The 15,414-nt window shown below is 42.7% G+C and overlaps 1 protein-coding gene across 6 annotated transcripts in view; it reads left to right on the forward strand.

The window, feature by feature from the left end:
• The window catches only part of ANKS1A (ankyrin repeat and sterile alpha motif domain containing 1A), a 175,074-nt gene that overhangs the window by 96,522 nt on the left and 63,138 nt on the right, over nucleotides 1-15,414 (forward strand). For all 6 annotated transcript variants that reach the window (XM_050953009.1, XM_050953010.1, XM_050953012.1 and 3 more), the window contains one exon: nucleotides 13,623-13,689. In XM_050953009.1, coding sequence (XP_050808966.1) covers nucleotides 13,623-13,689 — 67 coding nt within the window. The remainder of the gene's footprint in view (nucleotides 1-13,622; nucleotides 13,690-15,414) is intronic.

Genomic DNA, 15,414 nt, shown 5'->3' on the forward strand with positions numbered 1-15,414 from the left:
CATTTAAAATGCTGAAATATTTTATTGTTCTATGTAAATGTGGCCAATGTTATCGTCTGATTCCTGCTACTTTCTAAACAAGCCTGTCTACACCAAGCTTTGAATGTCCTTGATGGTCTCTTAAAATAGACTTAATAAAGTAATCTAGAGAGAATTGCTTGAGTCTGATAAGAGGCAACATAGGTTTACTCTTTTTTCATTTCCCCTGATTTAGAGCACAACATTTACCCTACTCTCTAACTCAAATCTCCCCTCAACCTCCAGTGATGAGGCCTTCCATCTGGAGGCCTTGAAAGATTATCCTTCCTCTCAGCTAAGGGTGTCTGTATTTAGCAAATGGATGCCACGGAAAATATTTATTCGTTGTATATAGATAGCATGCCTGCTAAAATCACAAACCATAATAAACTGTCTATATCAACAACACTAAAACTGCTTCCAGCCTAACTCCAGCTTTCGGAAAAGCCTGGATAAATACATGTTTGCAGACCTCCTGAGCACACTGCAGCCTACTGTTCTGTTGAATAAAGGGAAGTGAAAGTTCCAGGTTTGAGGGGCCTCTCATGCACAGTGCTCCATACTTACAGCTCCAGGCCAGTTCAAGTTCCCTGGCTGATCTCAGCTGTCAGAGTGTGAGGGGAGAGACTACAGTGCAACTGATTCAAACCATAAAGAATTTTATAGGTCAAAACCAACATCTTGACTTTTTTACTCAGAAACCAATTTGAGATTATTGTAGGCTGTGGAGCACAGGTGGAGAAATCATGCTGAAAGGAAGGGCTGCAGCCTTCTGTCAAATGCACAGAAATCTCACTTTTTTTTTAGTAAAGGTCTCCTGGGGTTTTGATCTGAGAAGCACATTTTTCAAGTAATGCAAATACATGATCTTACAGCAGGGTTTGTACATGGGAGTAAGCAAACAGTTTATTATTTGAATCGTATCACTATACCAGCGTAGCAATGTTGCAGGTTAAATATCAGCTACTGTATGTGAAGGAATTTTTACTTCGTTGCAGAGTTTTATGTTTATGCCCTAAATACAGATCTAAATGCACAATGACTTCTGTTCTTTCTCTCTCAGATTTGTAAGTCACCAGTCACAGGTGCTAGGCTGGGTATGTAGCTAAATTAGTTTTCCAATATATTGGAATAATATAACCATTTCAGTTCATTGCATAGCCGCTTGAGTTGTGGTATCAGTTTTTCTTGAACTGCTAAGTAGCATGTTACCTCAACATTCTGGAATTGAAGCTTTTGATGCATTTAATGTAAATTATGAATGCTGTGTAACAAATATTTAAAAAAATGTGACCAATCTGATCATTTTTGATCCCGTTGCACTTTTTTCAAAAACAGGGATATTCAACACTAATGCCCTTGCCAAATTCTCACTCTGCTTGCCTTCTGCCTACCTTAATTTTCACTTGCAGCTTCAATTAACTAATTGTTTACCTCCTGTCTTAAACCGTTCTGTAGTGTTTCTGTGAGCTGAGAAATAGCTGCAACATTGTACCCCAGAGAGAGCTGCATTTCAGTAACTCGTGAACTGATCCTTGTATAGTATAATATTACTGTAGGGTCCAAAGGTTCCAAAGACACATTATATTAGATGCTGTACAAATGCATAAATGGATATGCTCTTTTTGCTGAGCAGCTTGCAATTCATGGTATGTATCTTAAGTCAGTGCATTTGGCTGAAAGGTGTTATGAAAATACAGGAGCACAGATTATAAAGTGATCTGGGATTTTTTGGTGTATACAATGTAAAATGACTGCTGGCGAGGAACTTCTAAACTGAAGTTAACAAGATGTTTTCATGTTAACAGTTTCCTCTTGCAGTTTGTGTTTAATATTGAATTTTACTGTTTCTACTAGGTCTGACCCCATCTGTATAAATAGAGGGGATGATGGTCTTGTGAGCAAATGTGTACAGTGCAGTCTGAAATTGTGAATCCACCATAGTAACTTTGAAATTTCAAGTGTTACAAATTCTGTTTTAAAAAAAATGTTTCGGCTCTGTCTTGTGAGTCATACTGAAAAGTAAAGTGTAGGGTAATGTAAACCAATAGTCCCTTGACCCTGATGCAAATGAGTTTCTCTGAGATCACATTAAACCAGAAAGAGAGAATGTGTTTCCATATCACTAATGAACCGTTGGAGAATGTGCTGAAAGAAGTAATTTGATAAATCTACTGAGTCCATGTGTAGCCGTGTTTGGAATATGTATATGGCTAGAGAAGGACATAATGTGCTAACTATTAAGTTTGTTATATACTTAATTTGCTTTTGGGCAACTGACTTGTTTTCATAACTTCTCTTTCGGTTAACAAAAACAGCATTAAATTTTCAGGCCTTCGATATTAATCCTGCCAAGAAGTCCATTATAGTGGAGTCTACTATATTATATTATGTATACGTTGAATAAACAGAACTGATTTATGGGGCTGTAATTTTATGGAATGGTTCTGCTGATGACAGAAGCCAAGCATCATCAACAGAGATAAAAGTCCCAAGTGGTTTATGTAGTCACTTAGCCTCAGAGATGGAATTATTGTCCCAGCTCCGATCTCAGTTTTGGATTATAGAGAAGGTGGTGAAAAATGAATAGCAGGAGCCTTAAGTCTCTTGATCCTTTTCAGGTTTGTTTTAAGGACTAAATATACAGTACAGAGACAGCCTGTATGGTGCTACTTCCTTCTAGTGAAGATAAAAAATCAGCTGTCAGTCCTGATCTATCAACTTTCTTTGATACTATTGACCTTGTGGGGATGTGTCAGCAGCTGTTGACAGTCACTCTTGAGTGGCTTCATTCCTTTCTGTCTAAGAAATCCCAGAGGCTACTATGGGACAATTGCTCATCTGCTCCAAGGGCATGCTCAAGCAAGGTTGAGCCAGATTCGGTCTTGCCACCCTTCATGTTCAGTGAAGAAATACCTATTATGGTCTCTGTTATAATGGATGCCCAGCTCTATATTTTGATTTTTTTTTTTTTTCTGGTGGATGCAGCTAAGCCCATCTATGCCCAGTTAAACTGGGTGAACTGTCAGGGAGTTGAATGAGACAAACTAAACTCTAATGCTAACCCTAACATCAAAAATTCTATCTGTACCCTGATGAATGGAGCATATCAGCACAGAGGCTTTTTTGGATTGCCAGCTGTTTCTGCATACCCTGGGAACGGTGTTTGTCAAGTGTGCTTCCTGTTGGGTCTTGGAAAGCCCTTTCTTTTGGATTTGGACCTTATTATGGTTATCCATGCCATTGTCACTTTGAGGTTAGATTACTGCAGTGGGGCTGCAGAGAACTTGGAAACTGCAGCTAGTGCTGGTTACAGCCATCGGTTTGGCACCCTGACTTGATATGCTTTATTAAACTCTGTTTAAAAGAACATTATAATACACCAAGCGCTTGAGAGAGGAGTAACTAATACATGTGAATATGTAAACCAGTTTTCCCATGTTTTCTTTCTTTAGTTGTCAGGGGGTTCCATATTAAGGGATCATTAAGGATGAGCATTGTAAACGTACTGAAATAGGAAACTCATAAGCCACAGCAACTTGGCTAGCGTGCCTTTTTGGAATATTGTTGATTACTGTAAGTATGGCTGTAACGTATTCATTTTGTGCATGTGCTCATATAGCAATCTGCAGTTAGAGAATTCAAGCCTTTGTACAAATCTAGCTTAAGTATTTGTAACGAACTATTCACTATTGTACTTAAGTGTCAAAACTAAAATTTGCTTTCCTGACTTGAGTACATTTCAGTTTTTCAGGCTAAATGTCATTTTGTCATTTTTGCAATGAATTTGTGGTTCTTTTTTTTCCTCTTTCACATATGGATGTCAGACCTAGATCTGTGCCCTGTACAGAGAACTTGTCTGCTGCTCACATCTGTTTTTTCTTGTTCACCAATAAAATAACGTTTTGCCCTCCCTCCTATGATGTCCTCAGGGTTGCTGTCAGGGCAACACTGATTGATTCAATCTCCATACTCTGATAGTTACACCAGGGCTATCACTGTGATCCATGTTCAATTGCAAAGTTAAGGTTCCCTCTTGAAATCAACAAAAGCTTGAGTAGTCACAGCAGTCACAGCCATCCTTCTTTACCTCACATTGGAGGATCACTCTGGCCTTGAGAAGCCTGTAAAAAAGTATCAGGATGTCAGCTAAGGGTGGCAGAATTCCTCATCACTGATTCTTAGCTTTTAGGGTGTGTTAGATGACAAAGAGAAGTTGCCCGAGTCTTGAGGTAATGTTTCTAATTTAGCATTTAAAAAAAGTCAAACATTTCATGGCTCGTCTGGTCCCAGTCACAAGGTTCCTGTATTCATCTCCCTTGTATGATAGTAACATCCCCCCCTCCCCCCCCCGATAGCCATTGCAACTCAGTTTGCAGCAACCTGATGAATGACTTGCTATATACAGTGAGTATCTGGCTTCTGCTGTGCTAGGTCAAACACATCAGTCTTGCGGCATTCTCTGCTCAGCTGAGTACACTTCACCTGCAAGCAAAAAAGGCATCCGTGTTCCTAAAGCTTGCTTCAGTGGTCTTGTTTCTCTTCCTCGTCAACCCCAAAATAATGCTGGCTTGATAAATCACTGCCAGAAAATCCATACAGTTGAAAATAACCGATTGTCCAATCATGCATGCTTTACAGATGCTCCATTGCTGTCTGAAATGTAAACCTCAAAATGAAGTTAGTAAAGATCAGGACTTGTGTGCAGTAGAGAGACTTCATTTTAAAAATACACCACTCTGTCAGTTGCACGAGTTTAAAAATAATGGAATTCAAACCCCTGTCACTTATTTATTTTGCAGCTATGTCCATTTACAATGACACAGCCCTTTTAAACCAAACTTTGCATGTGGCTTTCAAGAATAAATTAAGATTCCAGCCCTGGCAGTATGTCTGTTTCAGCTACTGGCAAATTTCTACATGCAAGTTTATGAACCCCTGATAATAAGGATTTATAATGGAAATCCCAACAGATCCTTAATGATGCTAGCGCTGGAGGGTGTCACAGTAATTCACTAACACTGTACATACATCAGAGGCAGTATCGGTGACTTATTTCTGCATGTTTGTTACTAAACGTTAGTGTCTCTAATAGTCAGGATAAAGGTAACTGTGCTGCCATTTTTTAACCTCTGTGCAATCAGCCAGTGTACGTGGGCTGATAAGCAGTGGCCTTGTCCTAACTTCACTGTGACCCGTCAAGCTTCTGGGGTGATGATGCGATACTGGCCTGGAAAGGGCAGGGGGAAACCTAAAGGAGGGTTAGAAGTAGAGGAAGTTAATCACAGGATTTATTTTTTCCACTGAGATCCCCAAGGCTCCTCAGATCCTGGAGTGTTCACGAGGTGGTATCAGATGCTATCCGCAAAGGGGCAAATAAGCTAAGGAAGCACTAGGTACTAAAGAGACTTGAGGAAGAAGCCTGTAGTGTGGGTACCTTAGGGAGGTAGCTGTTACACAGCCAGTGTTCTCCTTTGGGATCTTACAGACCTACTTTAGCAAAACCTTCACAATTCACCTTTAAACCTATCTAGTCGCTGGTGGTAGGGAGGAAAAAGCTTGCACGAGGGCTGATCTGTTTATATGGCTCTTCTTTGCTATTACCTAGTACATGATGCCAAAATGAGTTGAGGTTTTTTAGGAGTCTACTCGCTGTTGAAAGTGGTGATGTTGGGGTCTGCTATTGAGCTTTTAAAAACAGGGGTATATCTCTAAGCAACCAGGTGCGCCCCTCCTCAAACCATAAGCGCCACACCCACATTGTTCTGTCCAATGAGGTCTCCATCCTGTTTAGTTTCAGAAACTGATGCACAGGTCCAGAGGAATAAGGAGTGACCATGGGACTGACTTGCAGTTTAACTTTGGACAAACGGCTTAGTCTGCTTTTAAAATTGGGGCAATTCCTTGTAGGGGTGGTGATAGAGCTAAGCACTTATAGTGTAAACTGCTGTGTAAATGTGACTAATATACCTGGGGCACTGCAGGCAGTGTCCAGTGACATCTGGGTCAGGAGGAACTTTTAGAGGACTTCTGGATAGCATAAAGGATTTAAATGAAATCCATCTGACAGAGAGGTCGAGGTTTTAAATCCTGATTAAGTAAAAGGACTGACTGGATCTCATCCTAGTACCTGGTGGATGATGCACTCAAGCCAAAGTGCCCATGGATTGGGGTGATGTGAAATCCCTATTCAAGATGCCTAGGACCTGAATGATTGGGATACTTCATGATTGCAGTATCTTGGTAGAACTGGGTGCGAACAGAGCTGCCTGTGTAATGTCTGACACCATCTTTCCCTTTTTGCAGCATGCTTTGCCTGGCTTTACAAATGCTGAAATTAAACGTTTTAAAGCTAAAATCCACAACTGTTCTGTCTTGTTAGTGCCCTGAACTATCCCTGTAGAAGCAATCTTTCCATGGCCCAGAATTAACTTAGAGACCGCTTGCAAAGCACACCTGGATCAGTACCCTGAACAGTCCCTGTTGGTATTGACTTCCTAGTAGTAGTCTCCCTGGAAAAGGCTGGGGCAGGGTTGGAGAGGGAGGAGAGTGCCTTCAAGAGATCTTAGCTGACATGGCAGCTCTATTTCTTCTCTGTTAGGAATGCTTACAACCTTCCTAGTTAGCATACGCAAAATGTCCCCTTCCAGCAGGCTGCCCTCTTTGGCTAAACGAAATGTATATTTACTCTAAACAGAGCAATTTTGTAAGGCTTATATCTTGCAGGGAAGATGATTTTATGTTTTGGTTGTGATTGTAAGAGGTGGAGTTGCAGAACAGCAGGGGTGATTATTGCCAAAAGCAGCTATGTATTTTGACTGCCCATTTTCTTGGGGGTGCGGGTGCTTTGAAAACCATTTTGGATAACACAGCCTCGGCTCCAATAGATCTTGGCCACTGAAACAGTTGTGGCTATCCAGATCGCAGGCGTATGTTGTTTCTGTAGGGATAACCTTGGGGTATCCTTGGGAATCGCTGGTGCTGCAAGTGGGGGTGAGTACAAAATTCTGTGTAGATGACAAGTCTGAGGGCTTTTTAACCATAGGTCGCGTTTTACTTAGCTGCCGATGAGCCTTGGTGGCAGAGGTCAGTGTCAAATTAGCATGTCCCTGCATGCCTTGGTGCTCTTCCAGTGAAGTTTCCTTTCCCTGCCTCCTGCATGCAGATGAATCCGTGCTGACAGCCTGATTTGTGAGAGGCTGTCTCCTGGTTGAAATGATAAAAGAGCCAGTGACTTGTTAACGCACCTCCCTGTTTGCCTCTCTCCATGGACTCTGAATAAATGGGCTGGCTGGCTCTGGACTGAGGTGTTAGCTCTGTAGTGGAGTATCAGACCTAGTGTTCAAACGGGCTCTGCAGCTTCATGTCTCCCAAGGTAGGAGAGAGCAAACAAAATACTTTGGAGCTAGCTGTGCTGGGCTGTGGAATAGTGCCACCAAGGATGCCCTCTTTCATTTGTAGCCTTCGAGGCAGAGAGGAGAATCCCGGAAGACCTGCATTGTCTCTGACTTGATACTGGTGTTTTCATGGAAGATTAGTGATCTGTGCCCACTCGGAGAGGGCCTCTCTTTCCCTGAGGCCACCTTAGTGGCAGCTGCCTGAGGACACTTGGCATGAATGGTTACATCTAGGACCGTATTATAGCCAGACAATATTTTGTGCTCAGCTCATGTTGCTGTTCACGCTGAAAGATGATGCCTTTGCTCCCAACTCTGTGAGGTGAGGGCTCTTCTTGAGGAAGTGCACTGTCAGAATCCACTCATTGTGTATGGCGCGGGGAGCAAGCAGTATCTTCAGCATCAAGCATGTCCTCCGCTAGCTGTTTAGCTTAGATTTCACTATGCTGCTTCCAGTAAATATTTTTCCTGATTTTTTTTCTTTTAACCTTTTAAAAAAGACCTTCTGTTCTGAAGTAAGTTGATGGCCCCTGTAGATGTAAAATTACCCATGCAGGAGCAGTGTCTAACAGTACTTAAAACATGGTGAGTTAAGCCAAAAATAGCCAGGGGTCTGAGAGTTCAAACTAGAACCAACTCAGTCTGAGTAGAAGCGAATGTTTAAACATTGTTGTATTTAATAATTCACTAGTGGGAACAAACAGCCTAAGAACTCTCGTGCATTGCCACATACTTGTTCCAAAATATCTCCATTTTATTCCTTGTCCTGGTGCTTTGGCATACGGTTGAGAGTCGGCATGCTCTGTCCATGCAGCAGAGGACAGGAAATGTACTAGATGACCTCCTGAGGTCCCTTTCAGCCCTCTATTTCTGGATTCTAGGAAATGGGTGCTCTTACATTGATTCATTTTGTTTTGGGATGGTTCACAGAGTGAGAGAGCATGTGGGGAGTGGGGGAGAGGTGGTTTCTTTAGACTGTACTACATTTTTCAGTGCCTAATGACCCCTCGATTGAGTCAGTGACCTGTGGATTAAGCCAGTCTTTCACAATTGGTGGGTATCAACTCCTGTGAGGTTACAAAAGGTAATGTATAGCCATGGGACTGTACGTGTTAATGAAACTTACAAATGGTAGACAGCTTCCGTTGAGTGAAAGTTAATAAGTGTTGTAGATGCTTTTAAAGGATTAACAATTGTTCGTTGCTGTCTTCTACTGCAGAACTGTTTTGTAACTGTAAGGACAAAAAAGGAGTTGATTTTATCTCCACTCCAAACATGTTCGGTTTCCACTGTTGCTGATGCTAGATAGTGCTGTCTAACTGCCTGACTACCTGCTAAAATGAGCTCAAAGTTGCTTTAGGCTGTGAACCTAGCTGCAGAAGAACGCTGACCTCCCGTGAGCGGCAGGAGGCTGTGGTCATCACAGTAATAAGTGTTATGCTCCAGTGTTTGTACATTACTGTCCCCTGTGGACAGTTGACATTCAACTGTGCAAGTCTGGGGAATTCATCTAGTCCACCTAATTACTCAGATGATCATGTGGCGTTTCCAGGCAGTCTAGCAAATACCAAGAACAATTATAGTAATGCAGAGGTCAAAGATTTTGACCTCGGTCTTTACCTCCCTGGATTATGGGTTGGGAAAACCCTGTATGCACCACTGGAAAGCTTGTTCTGCTGAGTTGGCAGCCCCTACTCCCTTCTCCCTCCCCCTGGTCTGTTTTTTTTCTATTGTGCTTTCTCACTGTAGCATCTGAGGATCATCCCATACTCTCACTGGGAAGAAGTGAGTTTCGAAGGAAGCTCTGATGACATTGGGGGAAAGTGAATGAACTGGGGAGAGTCCTTCATTATTGCGTAGATAAATCTAAGAGTGCTTCTTCTGCAGGGCCGAAATGCTGCCCTGTTGGCCTCAGCGGCCCTTGGGGAGAAGCACAGGGAGGAGAAAAAACGGGTAGTTTGAGGGAAACTCTTCCTGCCCTTTCATCATTGTCCATCCCTCGGGGAGAACCTGCTGTGGCAGAGCAGGTTTGCAAGTGGTCTAGTGTGGGAGTAGGGATTCAGCTTGTACCAAGGGAGCCCCAAATCACCCTCCTAGAAACAAGCATTGGGAGTTAGAGGGGGTTTGCTGTGCTAGGCAGCTGATGGGAGGGGGTTTCCCTGAGGCACATGGGAATGGTATTCAGCTGGGTGTCAGTTCTCCTGAGAGCAGAGGGGGTGTAAATGTGGGGTTTGAATTGGCTTCAAACATGCTGTTGTGATCTTTGTTTCCCCAGCAGTGCCAGCAGCAGTCGCTTCACATCCTCAGAGCTCGATCATTCCACAGTGTAAGAGACTGGCAAAGTGCTTTGCCTCCTGCTGGGAAGCGGTCTGAGGGAGCTGGGGTTGCTTGAACAAACATGTTTTCCTTCTTTTTTCCCCATCCAAAGTTTATTCCTTGGTGTTTGGTGGTTGTAGTAAAAACTTGGTTTGGGCCAAGTGAGTGTTTTGCTCCAGAAGGTCATCTGAGAGTTCCTCAAACTTTCAGACTTTTTGTAACTGAACTGAATGTCTTTAAGAGAAAGATAGTGGCACCTGCTTAAAATCTTGTAACAGGTTTAATTAATCACCACAAATGTGCAGGACTTAATGCCCTTAAGCTTCTGGAACTCTAGAATGGTACTGTTTTTGTGTTTTTCTTAAAAACACCAACTATCCATGTATTCCATGGCAAACTGGACCCAAATTCTGCAGCACGGTCTCCAGATTCTGTGGCAGCAGCCTAGAAACCTTGCAGCAGCTCCTGTTTTCAAATTTAAAAAATGGAAGTTTTAATGATTAAATATGAGAGGTAAATAAGGCAATCAATACGATAGCCCCAGTGTTTATTTGAATAGTAAACTTATCTTACAGTGTCCCCACGTTTATCTTCTACAGTATTCTGTGGATTTTAGTAGCAACAATACATAAGCGCACCATGGAAGGCTATAGTTTTGTCAGCCATGGACTTGGTGCTGGGAAAGAGTAGGAGGCAGTTCAAGATTGGCGATGTTAAGGGATGTTCCTGCTGAAATTATTAGCAGTGAAAATGCTAACTTTTACACTAAAATCCCCCTTCCCCTTTTTTCCCCAGTCAATATCTCACTGAGAAGTGTGGAGCAATTCACATTTGTTGTTTGTTCCAGGCTGTCTGCAGACTCAGGCAGACATCACTTCCACTTTCATATTTCATCACAACCTTGAGGGCTGGAAATGGTGTTTTTAAGTGAAAGTTGAGATTCAGGAGCACTGTGGGGACAAGGGAAGGTTGCTTTTCCCCCTTCTCGTCCCCAGCTGAAGAATGTTAGAAGTTGCAAAGTTTAATAAGCATCCATTTGGTATTGCCTTTGATGCTCTCAGTGAGAGGCAGGTTGGCTTTTAAATTCAGTCTTTTTCCCCTCTTAATAGGCGCCAGTTTAGCTCATCCCACATTTCTACTGTGTCAGTACTGCAGAGCTGCTGATTTAAAACGTAGGCTGTTGATTAGCTGAAGAAATGAGATCTTTCCTCTATCCCTTAAAGTTGTGTTTACAGGGCTTCCTATTGAACTAGAATGTGTCTGAGCCTTAATAGCAAGATCAAATGACACGATGAGCAGCGCTGTAACTTTTATCTGAATAGAAGACTCCAGAGATCACAATGCTGCAAGATAAATTGCACTGTTTGCTACATGCTTTTTTTTTGTGCTGGGCTTTTTAAAGGGCTGCTGTTGTTTGCCCACTAAAATCAGTATGGATATTCATGTCGCCCACATCTCCTCTTACTGTTGGTCGGATCTTTTTAGAGGGGCCCTTGAGCATACGGTAATGAGGGGGAAATTCGGTCACTTGGACCAAATAGTCTGTGTTTTTAACTAAAGCTATAAATGCACTTGTCTTCTATGAATCAGAACCTTCGTATACCAGACTGGCTAGTTCCTTCACCTATCTGTCATTTTCAGGCTTCTGTAGAGCAAAGGTGGGCTGTGTTAACCTTGGTGTACGTAGCCGGTGTTGCACTGACCTGACTTGTCTCTTTAGTATCAGACCCACTAAGATCTGTGATCCATTCACAGCTTCGGTCAGAGTAGTTCTCATCAGCTAAATGTTAGGCAGTCCTGTTTAAGGTACCATGGGAAGAAAGGCAATAAATATTCTTTTCCTGGATGTCACAGGAGATCTATAGGTAGAGCATCTGAATTTTCCCATTAAGTCTGTCTGTCAGTCGAAGGGTGTTTTTAAAGATCGGCATTAGACCTCAAGGCCTCCATAGAAAAAGGCATGTCTGTGTGGGCCATTGGGAGTGAGGGGGAGAGAAAATAATTCAATTCCTTCCTGTCTGGTTTTTACCAGCTGATATTTCAAACTGGTTTTCAAAGCCCCCAGTGAAATAGTTCTGACTATGTTGGACACATTAGAAATACCCATGACCGTGGCTTCTCAGTGCAGTGAATCCTCCTCACACCTTAGTAAAATCCTTATCTTCTACATATGATTGCATGATGCCTTTTCCCTGATACAGAGATGTAAGGTGGCAAGTGAATTGCCCCTTCCACTGTGTATACATGGGAAGGATTGTATTAGAGATCTAACTTGGCAGAAGTCCTTCATGATGAGGGTTTTCAGAGAAGCCTAGGGAATTAAGCTCCCACTGAATTTCATTCAAGTTGGGCATCAAACTCCCTAAAAGCATTTTAGGGCTGGTATCTTCAAAAAAGCCTATCGCTCTAGGGATGAGTGCCATCAGGGTAGCAAGCTAAGCAGCTTTCCCAAATGACGACGATTTCAGATAAGTTGTTTTGTAAAGCCAGTGAACAGGTCCAAAGCAATTCAGAACCTTTTCTACCCTTACCAATACACTTTTGCCCAAACCATCCCTTAAGATCCAAATAAGTTCTGTGAATTTTTTTTCCACTCTTCTCGCATGTCCCTGATCATCTGCGTCCCATCCAGCAACAAGTGCACCAAAATCTTGCAAGAGGGCATTCTCGAGATGTGACCAGCAATCTCATGGGGAGGTGGGGGGTTACTTTTGAGACTTCCTGCATAGCTGTTGTAGGGTTCAACACCCAGATTTCAAACTGAATCTAAGTCTCCTGAGGATCTCCTACTGCTGTTCATGAGGCAATAGCAGGTTGTAATTAAGAGCAGAAAATCTCATTTTAATTACAATTTCTTCCTTGTGTTACTAATACCGTAATTTATTGAAGTTGTAAGAATTCTAAGTTTCACTGTCGATGCACAAGTTCTTGAGTTTCTCAACCTGGACAGTGAAATTAGCCTGGTCAATTTCACAGGGATTGTTTTTTTTTTAGAAAGGTTTCTGTTGGCGTTTAAGAAAATATACAGTAAAACTTCTATTTGGTCTTTTAGATTCTGTAAAAATCTTAACTTACAAAACTTGAGTTTTAGGGCAAATTTGATGATGAAGTCCAGGTCCAAGAAGAAGGTTGTGAGGGGAGACAGATCCCTGGCAATACAAGTTTCCTTTGGTTTTCCTTTGGCTATGATTGAAAATCGAATGGGCTTTGCCTGGAGCTGTGGGCTCTGAGCTGCTTACTTCTGGGTGTAAGGTTGTTTTCTCTCCCCTCTTCCAGGCTGTTAAAGCATTTATCCCAGAATGCTGCTACTTTTGCAAACAGCTTACATTGGCTGTTCAGCCCCGCTGTCAGTAGAGTGCCTTGTTAGGGTGCCTGAGGCAGAGGAGGGTGGTCAAGAAACAGAGAGGCCAAGTGAAGCGCACCTGCTGCATGCCACAAATGTGAACTGCATTTCTCAGGCTTTTTTTGCTTGATGAAGGAGGGGTTGCATGTTTGTCAAGGATGGCTTTGGAGGCCTTTTCTCCCCCTCACCCTCCTCTAATTAAACTTGGTACTCCACAGAGGAATCTTGTGAGATCCTTCTGTGGATGCAGAAAAATAGGTGACTCTTCACAAGACAGTAACGGCAGTTGGGAAGGATGGGGGTCTGTGGAGTCCCAAGCCCACCCCCTCTCTCCTTCTTTGATCCGTTCTTTCTTAAGAAAATCTCCCTTCCAGGCCAAGTTTTAAGGACAGACCCTTATGGGTTGGTGGGGTTCTTAACTTCCCTTCCTTCCCTGTCACCTGGGAATCTTTAGCAGCTGCATGGGGACAAGCTCCCAAGCCTGCCTCTATCACTTTCTGCTGAGGCTTTCAAAATACTGTGGCAATATACTGTTTTTATATTTTCAGATTGAGAAAATCATGAGCTCCATCGGTGAAGGCATTGACTTTTCTCAGGAACAGCAAAGGATCTCAGGTACTGTGCTCAACTACTGTGTTGTATTCAAAGTCTGACGTAATGGCAAATCCCTTCTTGTGAGCAGCTTTCTCAATCTGCCTTTGCGTTCAGAAGGGAAAACGAATGAGAGGACCAGGACCATAAGTCCTATCTCATAGCTTCTGTGTGTGGCGCTTCCACAGCTGTCAGTGTCCTGATTTTGGTGGCCTATCTACCTTTCATGTAGGACCCCCACCTATGTCATATAATGTGAGTAATCACCTTCTCACAGGCATTGGATGGTGAGAGGGAGGGTTGCAGAGGTTGTAACCGCATACCTAGCAGGAAGATGAACTTTGGCTTACTGCCTAATTTAAGACCAAAGTTGACAGACATCATAGAAAGCTCTGTCTTGTGTGTCAGGTGGAAGTTGGCTGCTTTAGATTTGTTGCCTCCTGAGAAATGATAGGCCATGAGCTGATTTTTTATGTGGATCCCTGGATGATGATGTCAGCTCTTGCAGTTTTCTTGTCTCCCAATATTTGACAGTGGTTTGTTGTTTTTTCAAGGCTTGGCTCCTGCAGTCAGATAATGCCGTCAGAATCTGAGCTGTGAATTTACAAGAAAGGTTTCTAGTCTTTGTGGTGTGAGAGAAGTTCAAAATCTAATTGCAGATAAAAATAACCCCAAACTGATTTTAAAAAGAACATGTATGTAAGCTTATCTCAGAACTTAGTGAACTCTTGGGGTTGGCAGTAGTGTCTAAGGCATGGCACTTGCTTGGGCGCTCTGGTGCCTCAATGAACTTTCATCCCTGGGCAAATGTAACCAGTACAAAGACCACCTACTCTAGGAATAGCATTGTATCTTCAGAGGTACCTTCTGATGCATGGGGTGGAGAGGTAAACGTCCGAAGCGCAATTTGCTAAATTCTCCCCGCTTGGTAGGTAAGATACTTATGGTGAAATGGTACTGTAACAGTAATGGTGCAGAGAGATTGTTTGTCTGGCTTGGTTAATGGAGTCAAGAGCTTGAGATAACACAGCAGCTCAAAGAGCACTTGGCTTAGTGTATCCCCTTCTGCCTGTCCAAGAAGCAGTAGAGGATTGGTGGACAAAGCTGCACGACCATTGTGTGGCTCTTAGCATACGAAAGAGACCTTCATCTCCTTCCCCAGTCAAGCCTAAGATGCTTGTAAGTGAAGGCTGGGGACTGAGGAAAGACCTATTCTCCCCAAATCTCTTTAATCTGGGGCTGGAGGTTGTCTCTAAAGAGCCCCAATGAGAGACTGAAACCTTTTATGATTTCCAGTTCTTCAGTTGTTGCTGGTGTCTGTATACCCTCAGAGGAAATCAAACTAGGTTTACTGCTCTGTCCAAAATGTTTATCTCCAGCTTTTTGTTCTCCTGTGATGGTTGGTGTGACCAGGAGGCATTTTCCTTCATGTGCTCCCAACCTGCCTGCTTCTTCTGAGGTGTTAATTTGCCAGACCTTCCTCCTTGTAGTATATAGATGTAACATGATCCCTTCTAGACAGAAGAAAAATCCATCTCTTAAATAAGATTAAGATGAAGAAAAACATGTCTCTGGGTTCCCAAGACAGCTAAACGAGGTAAGCCCTACAGCAGAGTTCTTTAGAGCAAAAGTTGGATTTCATTTCCTGGGAATTACGCAGTCCATTTTCTCCCCTCCCCTCTCCTCCTAAGCACAAGAATGGAAAGCGAGAGTGAATTTTTCAGTGCCCATTCGAAGTTGAGTAAGAAA

This window comes from Gopherus flavomarginatus, chromosome 5 (assembly GCF_025201925.1).
Source record: "Gopherus flavomarginatus isolate rGopFla2 chromosome 5, rGopFla2.mat.asm, whole genome shotgun sequence".
Classification (NCBI taxonomy): domain Eukaryota; kingdom Metazoa; phylum Chordata; order Testudines; family Testudinidae; genus Gopherus; species Gopherus flavomarginatus.